General features: G+C 50.7%; 1 protein-coding gene across 5 annotated transcripts in view; it reads right to left on the bottom strand.

Moving 5' to 3' along the window:
- Positions 1-3,816: 3,816 nt before the first annotated feature.
- MAST1 (microtubule associated serine/threonine kinase 1) overlaps positions 3,817-20,140 on the bottom strand; it is a 93,381-nt gene continuing 77,057 nt past the window's right edge. For 2 of the 5 annotated variants that reach the window (XM_081175671.1, XM_081175669.1), the window contains 13 exons: positions 19,963-20,095; positions 19,044-19,209; positions 18,365-18,466; positions 17,917-18,039; positions 16,238-16,347; positions 14,236-14,399; positions 12,639-12,907; positions 10,261-10,464; positions 8,645-8,874; positions 7,925-8,047; positions 7,688-7,824; positions 7,416-7,606; positions 3,817-6,708 (listed from right to left, as the gene is read on the bottom strand). In XM_081175671.1, the coding sequence (XP_081031797.1) occupies positions 5,603-6,708; positions 7,416-7,606; positions 7,688-7,824; positions 7,925-8,047; positions 8,645-8,874; positions 10,261-10,464; positions 12,639-12,907; positions 14,236-14,399; positions 16,238-16,347; positions 17,917-18,039; positions 18,365-18,466; positions 19,044-19,209; positions 19,963-20,095 (3,058 nt within the window). In that variant the 3' untranslated portion in view covers positions 3,817-5,602. The remainder of the gene's footprint in view (positions 6,709-7,415; positions 7,607-7,687; positions 7,825-7,924; positions 8,048-8,644; positions 8,875-10,260; positions 10,465-12,638; positions 12,908-14,235; positions 14,400-16,237; positions 16,348-17,916; positions 18,040-18,364; positions 18,467-19,043; positions 19,210-19,962; positions 20,096-20,140) is intronic. The other 3 variants (XM_081175673.1, XM_081175670.1, XM_081175672.1) reach the window with 2 other exon arrangements.

Raw genomic sequence — 20,140 nt, 5'->3', positions numbered from 1 at the left:
AGCTTCCGGGTCCTGTGGCCAGCATGACTAAGCCACTTCTGGCGAACCAGAGCAGCGCATGGAAACGCCGTTTACCTTCCCACCGGAGCGGTACCTATTTATCTACTTGCACTTTGACATGCTTTCGAACTGCTAGGTTGGCAGGACCTTTCATCCTACATATTTATAATTTCAACAGCATACTGAGGAGTCTTAGCAGCTCAGTGAGGGAAGGGCTGCGTTGAGAGCTAACATACCTCTGTTGAGAGACAGGCAGTGTGTACAGGGCCAGCCCAAAACATTTCGGTACCTGATGCTGAAATTCCTAATGACACCCACCTAGTGACACCTAGTGACACTAACATGGGGGCCCAGTCCACTGGGAACTTGTCTTGTACAAGCCCCGTTGAAGTGTACAGTGCTTGTCTGATTTCTGTTCATGTTAGTGGGGCTTCCATAGGATAATTTCCTACTGGAAATTGAACCTAATAGAAAGATGTTCTTGATTGGTAACTGATAAGCAACACATTAGATTGCCTACATGGTTCATCGCAGGACCATCCTTGGGGTGTACGGGAGGGTTGCCCCAGGTTTTGTTGGAGCCCAATTCCCCTGGGCCCCAAGCAACCTGGACAAAGGCCAGGGATTTTGGGAATTGCAGTTGAAGAACAATTGCAATCCCTGGTGTAGCGGTTGGGATGACACCTACTTTTCTGTTTTGGAGGTGACAGAAGGAGGTCCCTTGACATGGAACGTTAGCAGAGGACTGAACTCATTGTCTCCTTGTGGTCAACACCGGCTCTTCCTCATGCTTTGCCTAATACAGCAGGTACAGAATCCGATGGAAATCAAGAGGCTGTGTAGGAACAAGTCTAGGAACTGGCAGATGTGCTGAGAGTGTTACGGCACCCAGGTCAGGATGGGGAAAAGATCCAACCATTCATTCTAAACCGTCCTAAGAGGGGTGGAGGAAAAGGATCCAGATAATTAGAGAACCCCAAGTGGAGTCAGAGACTGGCCACAAGAGGCCAGCCCTTGAGTCAGAGGCCCGGATTTCCTATTCCAGGCAATTCAGGGTTGCTCAGTGAGTCAACTCGTCAGCTATGCAGAAAGGGCAGCCCCACAGCCCTACAGAAGGAAAACTAGCAGTGGGTGGCACCTTTGCTTGTGGCCCTGCCCTGGTTTCCTCGTCCTGGCACAGGGCTGTGTGAGACGAGCCTCACGTGTACAAGAGGCACCTTGTTTGTAATACTAACCTCCTGGCACAATGCCCTGGCTGTTATGTAAGCAGTGGGGTTGTAGGCTGCTGGAGGGAAGCCAGGTCCATGCAGGAGGGAGGAGACCTGAGGGCAGAACAGGGGAAATAAGCTCCAAAGAGCCGAGTGACTCGGGCATCACGTGGGAGGGAGGGAAACCCTGAGCCCTGGGCCCGGCTTTGAACTGAACCCCACACCCTCAACAGTGGATGAGGAAACCACCCCAACCCCAGATCCAGCTCTTCTGCCCCAGTCTCTTCTGGGTTCGGCTTCCTTTCCTTGGAGCTCAGGGAATAAGAAGGTAGGAGCTCTCTGGTCCCCTTCCCTCCGTCCCAAACAGGCAGCAATAAGAGAGAAGCTAAAGGCCAGATTTGCTGTACAGGTTGGTTTATTAACATGACACAGTGTGCCTGCCTTAATAAGCCTGGAAACAAGTTATAATGGCCCAGAAGACACACACTGCGGGCAGACACTGTGTGGCTGTCAGCTTCTTATCTCCTTGTGAGGGAGGTGGGCTATATGCCTTTATCCACATTACAGATAGATGCCAACATAGCAGGGGGTGCTTCAGTAGTCGTTCATGCATGTCAGAGCTTGGAGGGCGCAAAAGCCATCGGCACACCCTCCCTGCAAGGTGGACAGACTGGCAGGAGCTCCTACTTCCCTGGAGTTCTGCTCTCCGAGTGCCTTCCTTCCTTGTGGGTCCAGCAGCTCTGGACTGGTGAAGAAAATTACTCATCCAGATAAAGCATTTTCCCACTCACTTTCCTCCCAGTCTAGGACTTATCCCTATCCCCACAGCTGTAGGTTCCTCAGCACATGCATTGTATCTTGCAGACTCACCTGGAGCAATCGCTATGACTAGCACTAGGTCTCATATGGTTTGGGGGACATAGAATGCATATTGGCCAGGCTCACACAGCTTGTGACCCACCAGGTCAAACACAGTCCACTTGCCATGTATTCTGCCTTCCCACATGCTTCCCAATCCTGTTTTTTGTTGCCCCAGGCAAGGAAGATTGATTAAGCCCAACAGGCTAAATTTGGTTTGGTCAGACAACAGAAATACTACATGGGTTGTAAAGTCTCAACAGAAGTGAACCCGGCTTTCCCCTAAAACCCCACTTCATTGCTATTATTATTTCCAGTGGAATATCTGATGCCCAGGGATCCAGCTCTCTTCAGGAAAACAAGTGATTTTTTTCACCATCAGGATAGCTGAGGAAAGATGAGTTAATGGCTGCTGCAGGATAACAAGTGGGAAATTTGAGAGGGAGGGCAAAAGTAAAAAAAGATTTCTGCCATCAGCTCGCATTGCATAGAGGGTATCTCTCACTTCAGAGGTAACTGGAATGGGAGAGCACCAGTGAGTGAGGAAAGCGGCTGGAGACAGACTGGGAGCTGAACCAGGCGGAAGAATGGTCAATAATACATATCGAAGAACTCTAGTGATTAGGGTTTGATGTTGCCGTTTGCAGCAGGGCTGCCAACTCTCTGACCATGACCCAAAGTTGCAGGGTTTTTGCTTCCTTCTTAAGATTTACAGGCCAAAGAATAAAACCTCAGAGTGAGGGGGCAGATGCAAAGAGGGCAGAGAAGGCTATTTTACTCATATGGTGCACCCAGGACCTAACCACTTAGTGTTGGTAAACGGTAAATGGTAAAAGGCAAAGGACCCCTGGATGGTTAAGTCCAGTCAAAGGATGACTATGGGGTTGTGGCGCTCATCTCGCTTCAGGCCGAGGGAGCCAGTGTTTGTCCACAGCCAGCATGACTAAACCACTTCTGGCGCAACGGAACACCATGAAGCCAGAGCGCACAGAAACGCCATTTACCTTCCTGCCACAGTGGTACCTATTTATCTACTTGAACTGGTGTGCTTTCAAACTGCTAGGTTGGGAGCTCACCTCGTCATGGGGATTTGAACCGGCAACCTTCCGATCGGCGAGTCCAAGAGGCTCAGTGGTTTAGACCACAGCGCCACCACGTCCCTTAGTGTTGATTTAACTTACCACTAAATAACCTTGGGCGCTGTAGGTTTAATGAGAGTTTAGGATTTTCAGTCAGGAAACTGCTGTCACATTTACAAGGCTACAATCTCCAAGGTTTAAGTGGATGCACCTGCCATTTCTCCACTGGGCTCCATCCTCCTCCCATGTTCTCAAGAACAAGGTAAGGATTGTGAAGCGGACTGAGCACTGGAAGGAGTTTAAAGCCATGAGTGGGTGGTGAGAAGTTCGGTTGAGAATTTTTGCCCATTTCCTCTGAAATCAGATTTCACCCCTGACCCACCAGGCATCACTAGGCCCCGCCCCTGCCCTGGCAGGCTCCACCCCCTCTTATGCCAAGCTGTACCCTGTATTTCAGGGTCTGAGCCTTTGGAGGCCTGGCGGCATTGTGCCTCTGGGCAGAAGCTGCAGACATGCTCTGAGGTTACAGTTCTACAGCGAAACAAGACACTGCCAACTTACAGAACCATCATGCAAGATGACTTCATTGCCCACAAACACAGATGACACAACAGCTGCATGATGGGGCAGCATGGTTGGCTGCAGGCATTTTGCCCAATTCGTGGCTGCAGGAAAATGTATTCCTGACCAACTTCAACCAAATTGGCAGCTGCAGGAGCTGCTGACACAACTGTGATGTGCAACAACGGCGGTGCCCATCCTCGTTTCCAGCACCATTATTGCCTTCCTAGTGTACATGCCAAATGGTTCCACCCTCCTGGTGCCAGCTCTTGCCACTGACATGCAACAGCCCAGTGGGCCAAGGACTGCTGTGATAGTTCTACATTAAGGGGCATGCATTTAGTACATTGGCAGGAGATGCCGTTTTGCACAGCAGGTCAGAGGTTATGCTATGTGAGCACCCATTGGGCAGCTCATGTAAGAATAGGGGCAGAAAGGTATTAATAATATTGTGGGAAACTGTTTCCTCCCTTCTCCAAAATGGGCTCAACACGCATTTCCAGGTTGGGACCCACCATGAGCTCAGACTGCACTATAACATGCCTCTTCACCAAGCAACCAACCACCTTTAATGGTTTTCAGTTGTCTCCAAAATCACTGTCTGAGAAACCACTTATTTTGATGGGCTCATTAAGCCAAGTTTGAAAAGACGTGGGCTCTCAATTGCTCTTTCTCTCAAGAATCACTAGTCTGTCTGGCTTTGCCTTTGCAAGATACTTTGGTTCCTAAGGTGGAAAATCCAAATGGTTCATCCCTTCCACTACTTAAGTCAAGAAGTGAGTTCACCAGCATAAGCCCCATTTAAACAGGGCTGGTACAGGGATATTTGCCAATCAGTCCTGAGCCCTAGGCCAGATATTCTGATCTCCCACTTTTCATAGTGCGTCAAATTTGCCACCTGAGGGGACCTTTATAGTTCAAGCACCTCTGCTTTTTCTAGAGGTGGGGCCAATCTGCCTTTTTCTCTATCCAGGCACATTCAAATCCAAACTTTTGTTTAGTTTCAAACAGACGTACAATACTAAGAACTGACCGATGTGCAATTTGCTTTGCCAGGGAGTTCAATTTGATGTTTAAAGTGCTCACTTTGGCGAGATGATTTAGCTAAGTATTAGAACTGCAAAACAATAAATTCAGGGTTTCTGCATCTCCCTGCCTCACCTAAGGGAGTCAGGAAAGATGAACTTGCTTTGGACATGTGCTACGGGCAAACTGAAAGTGGGGGTGGGGACTTTGGCTGTTGAGGGATGGGAGCTTACTTGCTGACTGCTGCATGGTGCCAGCCTGGACCAGCACCTCTCAATCAATCAATGACGAACTCGCATGACGTTGGGACACCCCCTCTGCATGCAAGGACCCAGACGCAACAAGAATTATAATTGGGTTTCTGCACTTTGTGGGTTTGTAAAATCTTCTGCGTCCCAACTTACTTGGTCTGCACATGTCTTTTCCTTGCACATCCATTCATTCCCCCTGTTATCCTACAGACTTCAAGGAGTAGCTTGAAACACAGGGCCTTGGGAGTAGCTTTGGGGAAGGGAGTGATCACAGTATTAACCTTTTCATGTATAGAGTAGTCTTGCTCATATATATATATATATATGTATATTTATATAAATAATATAATATAATATATAGAGAGAGAGTTATGTATAGGTACTTTACAAGGCCTAACACCAGGCATGCCATTTGCAGGAGGGTGGCCGGGGGGTGGGGGAAGGCTTCATTGCCTCTGCCCTTCGTATTTACAGGGAACTTACAGGTCAGCCCCCTCCAGCTTTGATGTGGGTGCCCTAACCAGCCCCACTGCTGCCACGGCTGCAAGGCAAAGATGAAGGAGGTCTCCTAAGGAGCGTGGTCTGGGGGTCAGTACAGTGAGAAAGGCAGTCCTCTGGGTCAGCGTGCCGCCCCCTTTTTCTCCAGTGCGGGCGGTGAAGGCCGTGGGGTGTCTCCAGCACACTTGTTCCCGGATCCCAGAGCAGACCCCTCTTCCTTCCCCCGCTTCCCCTTTGCCTCCGCTGAGCTCCGCTTCAGCCCGTTCTTGGTCCCCTCTGGGCAGAGGCAGCTGGGGGTCTTGGCGCAGGTCCCCAGGGTGGTGTGCTCCTCCACGACCTCCAAGATCCACTTCTCCTTGGGTGAGCCAGCCTTGTCCTGGCCATGCTCTGGGGCAGCTTTCCCAGGAGGGCCAGGCTCTTGGATCTCCTTGGGTTCCAACACAATGGGGACAGGCCCCCGCGGGGCGACTTCCACCTCCACGCTTCCTTTCCTGCCTTGCTCGTGCTCTTGCACGGGGCTCAGGGCTTTGGCCAGGGCACGGTTGGCTCCTGCAAACGCCTCTTCGGTCTGCACGGCTTGGCTTCTCCTGCAGTCCCCCAGCAGAGCTTCCGGGAGCCTGGCCTTGATGCTGGCTTCCAGGGCGCTGGCCTCTCCATCTCCTGCCCCAAAGCTAAGTGGGGATTCCTGGCGGCCCAGGCGCCGGGTGGCAAGCGGCTTTGGAGCCCCTGATTCGCTGGGGCTCTCTCCGTCGGACTCCGCCAGGCTGTGGAGGCCAGGCTCCCCATAGAAGTCCTTGCGGTATTCAGAGTGAACCACCTCCAGGCTGTGTTTCCTCACCACCACTTTCTTCTCGGAGCTGAGCGGGGAGCCCAGCTTCTCCGCCGACTGCACCCGCTTCAGTAGAGGCGAGCGAGGGGGCTCTGCGCTCTTGGGGCGCGGCCTCACCACGGGTGGCGAGGAGTGGAGCTTGGCCGGGAAGCTCTGCGTGGTGTTGGAGCTGCCCACCGTGTGGCCGGGTAGCGGGGGCGGCGAGGACTGCGTGGGCGAAGGCGTGTGAGCCAGGGGCGAGAGGGGGATGTTGCCGGCCGACTTGCAGCGCGCGGAGCGGTACTGGCGGTGCAGCTTGGGAGACAGGCCGTGCAGGGTGCTGGGCCGCATGTGGTGGGACGAGGAAGCTGGTGAGTTGGGGGTGCTGGAGGCTGGGGAGCTGCTCTGTGAAGAGGCACCTGTGGGGGGGGGCAAAGGGGAAGGGGGCAGGCTGAGAGGCAGGACACCAGCAGCCCTTGCTGGGCACCAGGTACGCTCCAAGCCAATCTCAACTCCCTCCAGGGTGAGAGGCAGCAAGAGCTCACAACATGCAATTCTGCCCCCCCCTGCCACCCCATTAAGAACATCTTTGGGGGAGGAATGGATTTGTAAACTAAATGAATATTTAATCTTGGCAAAATTAACTGCTATAATAAGAAGTCAGTCAAATCAAAAATTAAAAAAGGAGGGGAAATGTTTTGATGAATAGATGGCAAAATATTGCTCAAAAAAAGATACGCTAATATGCCTAGATTAAAATGTGAAGCACTGGATGGAAGAAAAATTAGTAAGGAAAGATAAGATGATTTGAGAATAATGTAGAATGCAAAGATTATTGTAAATTGTATAATGTGGAGGAAATTGAGTGGGGGCGGAGGGAAGTGGGAGGAAGGAGAAAAGAATAATATGATGGATTGAGGAAACAGAAATGCAAATGTATTGGGGAATGGGGAGGAAATGGTGTTGGCTTTGGTACATCTGTATTGTAATGTAATATGTGAAAACCAACAAAACAAAACACAAAAGAAAACAAATCAAAAAGAACATCTTTGGGAGCAAATGTCCCCCACCTCCCTAACCCTCTCCCCACCCGCCCGCTGCAGCCCAGCCCCCTTGGGCTTCCTACCTAGGTAGGCAGAGTCAGGGGTGGAGCGCAGGCTCTGGGTGGGCGAGCGCGCGCCCAGGCCGTGGGTGGGAGAGCCCGGCAAACTGTCGCTGGAGGACAGCGAGCGGTTCAGCGACGAGAGGCTCCGGCTGGTGTGCAGCAGGTTGGACTGCTTGGTGATCTTGCGGAAGAGGGAGCTGCGCTTCTTGCTGCTACGGAAGGAAAGGGAGCCGTTAGCCAAGAGGGGAGGCAGCCCCTTCCTCTCCACCCCCCGCCCGGTTATTTCACCTCACCTGTCCTGCCCTTCCTTGCTGGTGCTCCTCTTGTTCCTCCGAGCCATCTTGGATTTGTAGCTGCTCTTGCGGGCTGGCCCAATCCGGATGGAGGTGTTCTCAAAGGGCGTGGTGGTCACCATCACTTTGTTCCCGCTCTGTGGCGAAAGAGAGGGGAGAGAGCTGGCTGTTGGCACAGCAAGCAGACGCAGCACTTTGCCCAGGTGCCCTCGGAGGCCACGGCTGCTCTGTGCTTACCTTCAGGATGAGCTCCACCACTTCCGTGTGCACCAGCCCGTGCACTGGCTCCCCGTTGACGTGGGTGATCAGGTCTCCGGCACACAGGCCTGCCTCATGAGCTGGACCACCTTCCTCCACGTGCTGCCAGGGGAGAAGACGAGAGAGATGCTCTCATGGCTCTGCTGTCCCCTTCTGCCCACAGCACACCCGGCTTTGGCCTTGCAAGGACCATTGCCTAAAGCGTTTGCCCCTTTGGGCTCTCTTAGCGTGAGGCAGACAAGGCAGATAAGGGGCTCTTCCTTCCCCTTGGTGCAGTGTTAATCTTAAAGGTAAAAGGTAAAGGGACCCCTGACCATTAGGTCCAGTTGCGGACGACTCTGGGGTTGCGGCGCTCATCTCGCTTTATTGGCCGAGGGAGCCGGTGTACAGCTTCCGGGTCATGTGGGCAGCATGTCTAAGCTGCTTCTGGCGAACCAGAGCAGTGCATGGAAACGCCGTTTACCTTCCCGCCGGAGCGGTACCTATTTATCTACTTGCACTTTGACGTGCTTTCGAACTGCTAGGTTGACAGGAGCAGGGACCGAGCAACGGGAGCTCACCCCGTCACGAGGATTCAAACCACCGACCTTCTGATCGGCAAGTCCTAGGCTCTGTGGTTTAACCCACAGCTCCACCAGTGTCCCAAGTGTTAATCTTACACCTGCCCAAAGTGCCCTCTGGATTGGCACGCATGCTTACCCAGACAATGTGGTGCACGCTGTAGACATCGCTGTCCCCCATGTAAACCCGGATGGCACGAAGTGTGAAGCCGTACTTCTTCCCCGAGCGCTGGATCGTGATGGGCGAGCGCAAGATGGTGACGGCGGGCGAGTAGTCGCGGGACGGAGAGGAATCGCGGGACGACGGGTTGGAGGAGAGTGACCGGGGGGACATGGGGCTGGCCAAAGGTGAGCTGCTGTGCTGTTCCACTGCGAGGAGGGAGAGGGAGAGAAAAACTAAAGGGGAAGCAAGAAGCCCTCCGCCATTCCATGGGGCAAGAACACAAGAGCACCTCTTGCCTCCCAGAACAGGAGCCCTGGCCCCCAGCCTCCCCTGCTCTAGGTCCTGCAAACTTGTACTTTCTGGTCTCTGCACACAGCCTAAGGCCAGCCGCCTGTTCCTTCTAGTCGTTTCCCAAGACCTGTTGGCAGCGAGGGAAAAGCACAGAAGCTGCAACACTTCCAAGGGCAGTTTTGAGCTTGGGAAATGGTACGTCGGGGTAGGTGGGTGTCGAGCAGGCTAGGGCAAAGTGCTCCCGCAGGTCCCAAAGGCAAATGAAGTCTGGTGTGTGCCCTACTAGCAGGAAAGGGAAAATAAGTGGTGCCTTTCCCTATTCTCTGTGGCCCTCCAGGTGCTGTTGGGCTACCACTTCCCATCATCCCTTACCACTGGCCACGCTGGCTAGGATTGGTGGGAGTTGGAACCCAACAGCATCAGAAAGGGCTCCCCACCCCCAGTTTAAGCATACAGCTATAGACCCCTGCCACAGACAAAGGCCTGCATGGTGCAATTTCAAGCTGCAGAAGGCTGTGGGCTTTTGGCACAATGTTCAGCTTCCCAAGAACCTCCCTTTGCATTTAAATTAAAAGCAAGTTTCCAGCCCTCATGGTGCAATTGACAATGTGTGGGTAATGCTTGCTTAAATCTTAAGAGGCATAACTGAATATGATTCCCAGCATTCAGGGGGTCCTCAGTGCCTTGAAAGCTACTTTCTGTCTCTCCATAAACGACAGAAGCAGAACAAACTATGCAAAACTGTAGAAGCTGCAAAATCCAAATCAACAGAGGAAGTTATACATGCAAATATGCTTCATTTGCATAAGTTTGTGCATGGCCCAGAGTTCCATTTTTCTTATGGAAGACCTTTTTTTTTTATTGGCACAGCTCAGCAACTATGTTAGAAGTGCCGAAAGGGTGGGTACAGCATGCAGGGTTGATAAGTGAGAGGTTGGGGGCTGTGAGCTGATGAAGGCTGCAGTGAGGGGGGAGTGTTCATTCCTACTGGAACAGCCACAGATGGGTCCTGTCTTCAGGGACTGGACGGTCTTGATCAGGATGCGGCCCGCCAGGACAGGCCGGCCCGATGGAAGAGGAGCGGTTCTGTGCAAGGGCGGGTGGATACAGCATGAAAGACAGGCCAAGATGCTGTCAAGCAGAATGGACGGTTTGTAGTGAGAAGCCCAGTGCCCCTGAGGGCAGGGGGTGGGCTGAGAGCAGGGGGTGGGGTGCCAGGCTCAAAGTGGGATGCCATTCCTATGGGGTTAGTGCTGTGCCTGCTGTTTATGTGCAGGGGGGCGAGAGGAGGAGGCCCGTACCTGTGGGGATAATGACGGACAGCGCAGTAGCTGAGGCAGATTTGATGACCTTGCCCCCTGTGCGGGAGCTGCGCTTCTCGGCCGTGGCGTCCCCTGAGAGCTGTTGGTGGCGGGCCCGGCGCAGCACCAAGTCATTGGTGGCTTTGGGGGCTGAAGGGTCCAGCTCCTTTGGGGGCTGTAGCTCACCCGCTTTTGATTTATTGCCTATTGGGGAGGGGAGAGAGAGGGAGGATGACTCAAGCCCTACATCAGAGGACCACACGCCAGGGGCCCCCGCCTTCAAACACGGAGCACAGGGGGCCGCGGCAGGGACTGTCCAAACCCCCAGCCACCCGAGAGGATCATAAACACCACGCCCAAAGATTTCGCCTTTCCTCATCACGCAGAAGGCGGGTGGAGCACCAGGCAGGGTGACTCTGCCTGCCTAGGCCTTCTCAAGGTGAAGCTGAGGAGATGGGGTTGCACCCCAGCGGAGCTCGGAGGCCTAGGGCCAAGCCCCAGCGTGCCCACCAAACTCTCACAAATAGTGCGAAAAGGATCTCTTGGTAAGTGCTACTGATGCACACCTGATATTGCAATTGCCAAGCTGCCTGTCCTTAGTTCTGTGGACTGCGTAAAGGTGCTGAAGCCATGCAATTCAATGCTTGGGCTGCAAGACTCTGCAAGGAATCATTGCCCTTTCCCTTTTCTTACTAGACATGGCAAACACCTTGGATGCCATGCAAAGGGATGGCTCTGCCCGCCCCCCACCCTGAGCACCTTACCCCCTCCAAGAGCACCAGCTGAGGGCTTGTTAAAATCCCCAAGGGTCAGATAAGGGCTTGTTTTAGTACAGTATCCCAGTAGCAGAGGAACCTTTTGGTCTGATCCTACGCACACCTGGGCTGACAAGGCTCTTGCCATTTTGGGTTTTCTGCAGCCACGCAAGCTCTGACAAACGTGGGGAAAGCCCAGATTCCAATCAAACTTCTTGGCAGATATTGCTAGAATAGAAATAACTGCTGCATTTGCTCTTTTTGGAAATCTCAGGGGTTTGCTAGAGCCTTTGAGAACTTGCAGCAGATGTGTCTGTTCCTGGGGTAGAAACAGGCTAGGCAACCCAAGCACTGAGGGACAGAGAGGGCGGCTTGCTATGTGCAATAATAACAGCAATAATTTCTTATTTATATCCCACCCATCTGGCTGGGTTTCCCCAGCCACTCTGCAAGAAGGAAGACGGCTGATGGTGGAATGTGCAGCTTGGTAGGCTTTTACTAAATAATCTGCCCGCAACCACATTTTATTCATAGGATTGCACACCTGCTAGTAGCCCCAATCTAGTGCCAGAATCTATTTGGGGGGAAAGAGAGGAGGATGTGCATTGGCTCTGGGTAAGGGGAGTGTGCAACCTCTAAAAAACCAAATTACGAAACAAAAGCATCCCTCTTCCCAAATAAAGTAGTTTGGGAGAAAACAAAAAAATTGAAGAAGCAGAGAGGCAAGGTTGCAGCAAAGGGGCAATCACCCCTTTTTTTGCTTTTGTTTTAAAAGCACTTCATGGAGCACCTCCCTCCTATGGCACCATGGGGTGGGACTTCACCTCCAGCATGTAAACAAAGAAATAAAAGGGTTGCAAAATGACCCTGGCAGAGGCAGGAAGAGAGTTGTGTCACCCATTGCCACAGAGCCATTCCTACCGTGAAGCAACTGTCTCACGCAGCAAATTTTGGGCGGCAGAGTGTCCGACCCATAAGTCACAATCCACCAGGAAATTTTCCTGTGCAAGCCCATTGAAATTACTGGAGGCTGTGCAAGAATGGAATTGGTTGCAAGCGATTGGCTGAAGGGCCTGCACCAAATACACATTGCCTAGTTTACTCCTTATCGCAGTGGATGCGTTATCAGGAGATTTGTGTGGTGCTGGTGGGACGAAGGTTCGAGTTTCTCCAGCAACAAAACCTTGCAGCCCGAATGTTGGAAAATTGCAATTTCCTGGCAATTGATGGGAGAACAGACGTTTGGATCCTCTGCAACCGCTGCATTGTGCAATGCCTACCGGAAAGGTCCCAAGAGGCTAACTGTACACTTGAGATTTGCCATAGAATCAAGACCAGAGTGCTTGGATCTGCCAAGGGGTGATTTAAGGGATCTGGGGTGCACTGCTCCCTGCTCCCTAGGGATGTGTGGTCTCCCTGAGCCAGGCTGCATCTCCTCACCAGAGGCTGGAAGGGAGAGGACTTTGGCTGCACAAAACAGATGTCAAAAGGGAGGCGACGTACCAAGAATCTGTTCAGACTGTAATAGGCACATCTCATGTAAACAGCAAATTGGGGCCCCGACTGTGGCATCTCCCCTTCAGCTGCCAGAGTGAGGGCTTTCAGCAAGAGGCCATTACTCACCTGCCTCAGTCTCTACAGGGGCAGGACTCTGCCCAGCCTCTGCTGCTGGCCCTTCCTTGCTCTCCTTGCCTTCGACCTGGGGCGTGGACCCCGGGGGCCCATTTTCCGCAGGAGCCTTCGCAGGCCCCTTGCCAAGACTCTCGCTGTCGGTTTCCAGGGGCACAGCAAAACGGCTGGTGTCCATCAGGGCCGAAAAGCGCCGCCGTGCACCCAGCGGGGGGCTGGAATCGCTCTCGGTGTAGGACGACTCTGAGGCTGAGAGCCGCTTCCTGAGAGACAGAAAACAAGCAAGATGGCTCACCCCCCCACCCCAAACACCGGAAGCCATGTCCAAAATGCCAGCCAGGGCTTAACTTTTGTCAGGAGGCCTTAGAGCTTATTATTATTATTATTATTATTATTATTATTATTATTATTAGTGCTGTAACTGGAGCGCAATCTACTTTAGCCGAAGCCGCGATGGGGAGCCTGTGGCCCTGCAGATGCTTCAGGACTACAGCTCCCATCATCCCTTTCCACTGGCCACACTGGCTGGGGCTGATGGGAGTTGGAGTCTAAGAGTCTCTGGAAGGTTGCAGGTTCCCCAGTTCAGAAGTGAATCTTCAGTGGATTCAGTTGCAATAAGTGAGGAGACATTTTAATTGTTAGGGCTGCAACTTAAGAGCACGGGAGTGGTGGTGGTGGGAAATAAATGCCTAAAGCATTACATTTTGCACTGAGAGCATTACAGTTGTACCTTGGATCCTGAACACCTTGCAAGTCAAACACTTTGGCTCCTGAATGCCACAAACCCGGAAGTGAGTGTTCTGGTTTGCAAACGTTCTTTGGAACCCGAACGTCCGACGCTGGTTCCATGGCTTCTGATTGGCTGCAGGAGCTTCCTTCAGCCAATGGGAAGCCATGCCTTGGTTTCCGAACATTTTGGAAGTCAAATGGACTTCCGGAACGGATCCCGTTCGACTTCCGAGGTACCACTGTACTATAGTAAGGAATGAAAAAGAACTTTAAAAGATTATCTTCCCTCCAAAGAATGAGGAGAAAGCAATTGTTTGTTGAACTTTATGTCATCCTGTACTTTAGTTCGTGCCTCACTTATATTGCACCTACACTGAGGTTTTGGTAATTCAGAAATGCATTTACATTTAAGCTCAGTCAGTAGAGCATGAGACTTAATTGTCAGGGTTGTGATTTCAAGCCTCATGTAGGGCAACAGATTCCAGCATTGCAGGGAGGTGAACTAGATGTTACTTGCAGTCCCTTCTAACGCTACAATTCTGTGATTTTGGGAACAGCTGATTAATGTACTAGTTAGACAGACGGCGTCCATTTTCTAAGCATCCTGTATTCAGCTGATATTTCTAGTTTTCTCTGCTAAGTCCGCAGGGCATATGGAAAAGTGCAAGACTAACAGCAGCTAGCGTCTGCCAGGGACCAGAGGTTGGGACCAGAGCCCTGGAATATCCAGGAAACCCTGAAGCCCACATTTGCCTCTCAGAGCTGGAGTGAGAGCTCCTCTTCCAAGTGCCCTCAGCCTCCTCCAGGTCTGGGGGCTGAAGAACAAAAGCCACAGCTGTTATTGCATGGGGTGGAGACTCACATTTCAGGGGAGTTGGTGCGCCAGCTTTTCTCTCGAAGGGTGAAGCTGCCCAGACTCTCCCTTTTGCTGAGCTTCTCATCTTTGTGTTTGTTGCTCTGGTCCCTCTTGGTGACACCTGGAGTCTTCTGCTCATGCTGAGAGAGGTGCTCCATGCTGCTATACACCTGTATTGAGGGGGGCAGGCGGCAAAGGCCAGAAAGGTGAGAAATGGTACAGCCACGTGCTATAAGGAGCAGCTTTATTGCTTATGTATTTATTTTTAATTTTTAATTTATTTAACATAATTGTTACCAAATATAAGCAAAAGATTGCAAATACATACATATATATTTCAAATAAGCACATATATATGAAAAAAGGAACAAAGGAGGAAAAAAGAAAAGAAAAAAGAAGAAAAAATAAAGAGAAAAGAAGAAGAAAAGCTGGAAGAATTTCTTCCAAGTTTATTCTACAAATATCTCAATATGAAAATAATAATAAAATTTCATTGATTGACTTCCATCGCTTACACTGCACTTCCTATATACATTTTAAGCAAGATTGTATCTGTTATTCCGTATTTTTCCCATACAATCTCACACAAATAGTCTAATCAATAATTTTTCTAAATCTTTCATAAATCTATTCTAAACACAACCAATACCTTACATTTAATCCTTGTCTACATAAATAAATATGTATTTATTTTCCTTATTTATAGACTGTTTTTCACTACAGACGGCCGCAAAGCAGTTGAGCCAACCATCCACAAAACAATCCATCAATCATTCATGCAGTACTAAAACCACAGGTGAAAACGTAATTAGATTAAACGTAATTCGATTAATTAGGCAATAAACTTGCCCCTGAGGACACACACTCAGAAGCATGTTGTGTGGAGGATATAACAACAAAAACAAATCACAGCACCCAGAGCCTTCTAAGACAGTCTTTGGTGTTTGTAAGGGAAAATTTGAAAAGTATCTCAGCCACCAAGAATTAACACATAGCACTGCTGTGCTCTTAAACCTCCCCAAATCTTTCAGATCTCCACAGAAAATCCCCCACTGCCCACAAGGTGATTTCAAGTATAGTGGTACCTCAGGTTACACTCACCTCGGGTTACAGACTCCGCTAACCCAGATGTTGTACATCGGGTTAAGAACTTTACCTCAGGATGAGAACAGAAATTGTGCGGCAGTGGGAGGCCCCATTAGCAAAAGTGGTACCTCAGGTCAAGAACAGTTTCAGGTTAAGAATGAACCTCCAGAATGAATTAAGTTCGTAACCAGAGGTACCACTGTATATGTTTTCCATCAGTGAGGGTTACTGCTGGTTTCAGATCCTATACCAGGGGTGCTGGGAACAGTCTTAGAAAGCTCTGAGTGTGCAGATCTGGCCCATGCGGGAGACTTCAGGCATCCCTTCTTCCTGCCAATCTTCGCCTGAAAATACCCAGCCACCTACCCACACCCACATGTTAGCTCAACAAACACACAACTTGGAAACCATAGTTCTGCACACTTAAGTGAGTAAGTCTGCATAGGGCTGTGCTGCTGCTGACAATCTCCTACTGTATTGCCTCCCTATAGAGATGCGCTATGAAGACAGCCAATACATTTATTGGCTACCCACCCCCAACATACACCATTCAAATCCTGACTCCTCATTGCACTGTGCTCCCAAACACATTTTGCTAATGTGTTTGGCTGATGGTAAGGAGAAGAATGAAGAAGACAACAGCAGCACTTCATAGAGCAATTAAAAGTATTTATAGCATTTCACACACATTATCTTAGTAATCCTTACAGCAACCATGCCAAGTAGGCCAGTAAAAATATCCTCGTTTATTTGCAGAAAGAAAGAGAGGCGACAGAGAGGGAAGTGGTTAGGGACACTTGTGACCTTGAGGCTGAGGTGAGATTTAAACTCTGGGCTTCTGAGCGCACCCTCTATAACCACAGCACCAGTGTTTAAACAACAGCAACAATTCAAATTAAATGCAGTCAGTGAGGACTCTCACCTTGCTGAACCTAGGGGAGCAAGATGAAAACTGCCTTATTTCCACAGGTTCATCTTCAGTCGTGTCATCTTCATCATATGAGTTAATGTGGTGGTAACGATCGGAGCGAGCTGGAAAGAGGAAAACTGTCTCATGGGAGCTGCGGGAGACCTGGGCAGCAGGACTGCTGTTGAGCTGCCCACATTCCCTCTAAGCCTGGCCCCAAATGGCTAGAGAAAGAGAGACATCACAGAGGCAGCTTCATTCCTGCACCCAAGTGGAACATCTCACCCTGAACAGGAAGGAAGCTTGGAAAAACAGAAACAAAGCCCCACCAGGACAAGTAGCCTCTCCCTTTGCACCCCCACCCCAAAGATGAGGAGCATACCCATGTAATTAAAAAGAAATGAGAACCCTAGAATGTCCCCATCACCTCCCAGAATTATGCTGCCATTGTCACATAAGAGCAGATGGGGAATCCTTTTCAACCTGAGGATCAGATCCAGAATCCACCCTCCCTGGACCATTTTTGACAGGTGGGTGAGGGGTCACCTACCTGTCAATCACCTACAGTTGTATGGCATGGATGATAAAGATTTCAAGCCCAGAGCAGGCAGAGGCTTAGCTCTGATCTTGGCCGTGTGAACCAAACAGGACATCAGATGCACCTTAGCATTTAGCGCATTACGTTTTAAGCATTTGTTTGTCAGGGTCTGGGTAGACCGCCTCCCCAGCCTGACCTTTCCAGGGAGGAGGAAGAGGAAGACAGTATAGATTGACAACAGGTGTTTGAGGGAGGTCACAGCTCAGAGGCAGATGAGGGGAAAAGTTAGGAAATAATGAGAGAGGAGGAGGCAGGACCAGAACAGCAGCTGGCTGACACGGTGTCTTTAGAAAGCATTCCAGACTCCCCATCTCCCAGAACCCGGTGAGCCTTTAAAGTAGGAGAGCTAAGAGCTCAAAGACACATAGCAGGACCCGTAGAGGAGACAATGAGAATGATGAATGAGGAAGAGGGAGAGACGTGTGTGTGTGTGTGTGTGTGTGGATTCACTCAGGACAACGCCATTATCCAAGAGGCTGGGTTCAATAGCCTCTCTCTGTAATATTGAAATAAAAAAGGAAGGTAAGAAACTTTTCCTTGTCTTTATACTTTCCTGGGCAGCCAGCCAGGAGCCGCTGACAGCATCCTGACACTGTTTGACATTTGTCAAATATTGCATTTTTAAAAAAATACAATAGCAGCTGCAGCGGTGTGACTCTTTCACTGGAACATTGCCTCCTCCTACAGAGGCAACCACTGGTTCATAATGTTCCACACTGTCTACACTGAGTGACAGCAGTTCTCCCAGAGTTCCAGGCAGGGGTCTCTCCTAGTCCCAGCTAGAAGTGCCAGCGACTGAATTTAGGACCTTCTGCTTGCAGGCATTACTCTGCCAGTGAGCTATGGCCCTATTCTCCCCTGTGGTAGCCCTGGTGAAAATGTTTCCTCTGAAGCTGATATTTGCAACGGAAATCCCCCACTGACGCCTCTCTGGTATGGAAGAAGGAAGGAGAAGGCCCTTATTAACATGATCAATACGGGATTAGGTGTTTCTGGACAGTGGGAAGTGATGCAGACCAGCAGCCTTGCTCTTGTTTGTTAAAGGAAAACATTTGGGAAGGGAGAGAGAAAAAGAAAGAAGAATGTTAACACTTGCTGTCAAAGTAGCTGGTGTCTTCCTCAGACTCCAGGTGAGGGATGAATTCTGCTTTCTGCCTCAGAAGCCCGTTCCAGTCCAGATCTTTGAAAAATGCATGCTGTTTCACTTCGTAAGCGCCACCTGCAAAACGCAAAGACCAAAGTCTTGCTGCCCTCTGCTGGACAACACCACCAATCAAACTGGACATGGTAAGAGGTGCTCTATCCTAGAAACATGTGATTCTGCTGCCAGGTGGTGGGGGGGGGAGGGAGGGGCAACATCATGAGCACTTAGGGAATATTGACACAGACCCACCAAGGCCACAGCTGGTCAACAATTTGGTGTCCCAGGTTGCAAAGAGGATCTAGAGATCTGGGGGCAGGACTACCCCTCCTCTCCTTCTGGATTGGATCACACTGAAGCCCCACCTAATTAACTGCCCTGCACCCTGACCAAGTGTCCTTACCTGCCCCCAGGCGGAGAAGAGGGTTGGTCTGCAGGAGGCAGGAGATGAGATCTTGAGCATCTGCTGGGAGGGCCTCCTCCCCTTCCGGCCACAAGATGTCATCTGAAAGCAGAAAGAACAGAGAAGCTCTTGGTGGACAAGGCTGCTGATGGGGTGGGTTAGGGAGGGCTAGAAGGGTCTCCTCAATGTGTAGATTATTGTGACAGGTTTAATTGTTACTGGGAAATGGGCTCGTATGCCAGGTATCTTCCTAACATGGAAAGCAGCTCACAGAGCCTCTGAACCCAAAGCTCCACCTTAATGCTTCTCTCTGTTTCATGATACCCTCCTAAGGTTTTTCTCCCCACCAACTCAAACAGCACCCTCCTCTGACCCCTCCATTCACCTTGGTTGAGCACAGTGGCGTAGCGTGGGTTGTCAGCACCCGGGGCAAGGCAAGTAATTTGCGCCCCCTAACCCATGGATTTGCGCCCCCTCACCCGTGGATTTGCGCCCCCTAACCCTAACCCCCAGATGTTGCGCCCGGTGCGGCCAGCCCCCCCCTGCACCCCCCACGCTACACCACTGGTTGAGCAGGAGCAACTGAGCCAAGCCTGGAGGAAATTCCAAAGCCAGCAAGTAACAATGTTGAGCTCATAGCTGGATCACAGCGACCCAAACACACCTGCCCTTCACTTACCAGTGATGACCTGACCAAAGAGCTCCTCAGGGGTGTCTCCAAAGAATGGCACACAGCCCACCAGGAACTCGTACAGGATGATGCCCATAGCCCACCAGTCCACTGGCTTCCCATAGCCTTGGCGAAGGATCACTTCGGGAGCAATGTATTCAGGGGTTCCACACACCTGCCAATACACCAACCATCCTTCAGCTAGCAGCACAGAGATTGGATGAAATCCCAGTAATGGCCGGGAAAATCCATATGTTAGCTGAGACAACTGAGAAGGGGGTGATCTGCATTCCTTTCAGAGTCCTGGGCTGGGTGGAAAGGTTTCAGACCTCTCTATCCATCCTAGAGCTGGGTATATAATTTTTGTTTTGACCACCACCACCACCACCTGTGGGGTCTTGGGGGTCAGAAAAGCTTCTGCCAGGCCCCTGGGGTGGAGGTTAGACACCCTAAGTCTACAGCTTTCCCCCTCACATACACAATGACAATTTGTCATGTCCTGCCTCGTGTCTTCCTTCTAAAATACCAGAAGGCCTTGTTTGGTAAGAAAGGCTTTGTTCTGCTGACTGACAAGTTCTGATTTAAAGTCCATGCTGGGGCTTAAAAACAAGTCAAACAGATGAGAGCTTCCAGCCAGCAGCAAGGGGTTTTTGTACTCTCTTATCTCATACCTCCCTAAATATTTACCAAGTGGTCTGGCGGCAGTGAAAACCCCCATAGCCAATAACTAACTGAGATTAATGTCCTCTTACTTCTGTCATTTGTATGTAAACACAATCTAAGAGGAGCAGGAAGAACTCCCTTGGATCAGCCTTGATTTGCACCACAGGGCAGGGTTATACCACAAAATTTCAATGACACGTTTCAAATTCTGCCCCCTCACCCACCCACAACGCTCCCCTCTCACACACTCCATCAGGGTGCCCACCTGTTTGTCCAGGAACTCCCGGGCATCCTTCTCAATGTGACCCTCGTACAAGTTGGTGGTGAGGCTCATCAGGCCCATCTTGGAGAGACCGAAGTCTGTCAACTTGATGTGCCCCATGGAAGTGATCAGCAGGCTGAGGAGAAAGCCGGAGAAGCAACCGTCAAGAGAGCTCAGATCA

This window comes from Podarcis bocagei (assembly GCF_964188305.1).
Source record: "Podarcis bocagei genome assembly, chromosome: 17".
Lineage (NCBI taxonomy): Eukaryota > Metazoa > Chordata > Lepidosauria > Squamata > Lacertidae > Podarcis > Podarcis bocagei.
The sequence above is the reverse complement of the archived record's forward strand: the minus strand, read 5'-3'. Positions and strand labels throughout refer to the sequence as shown.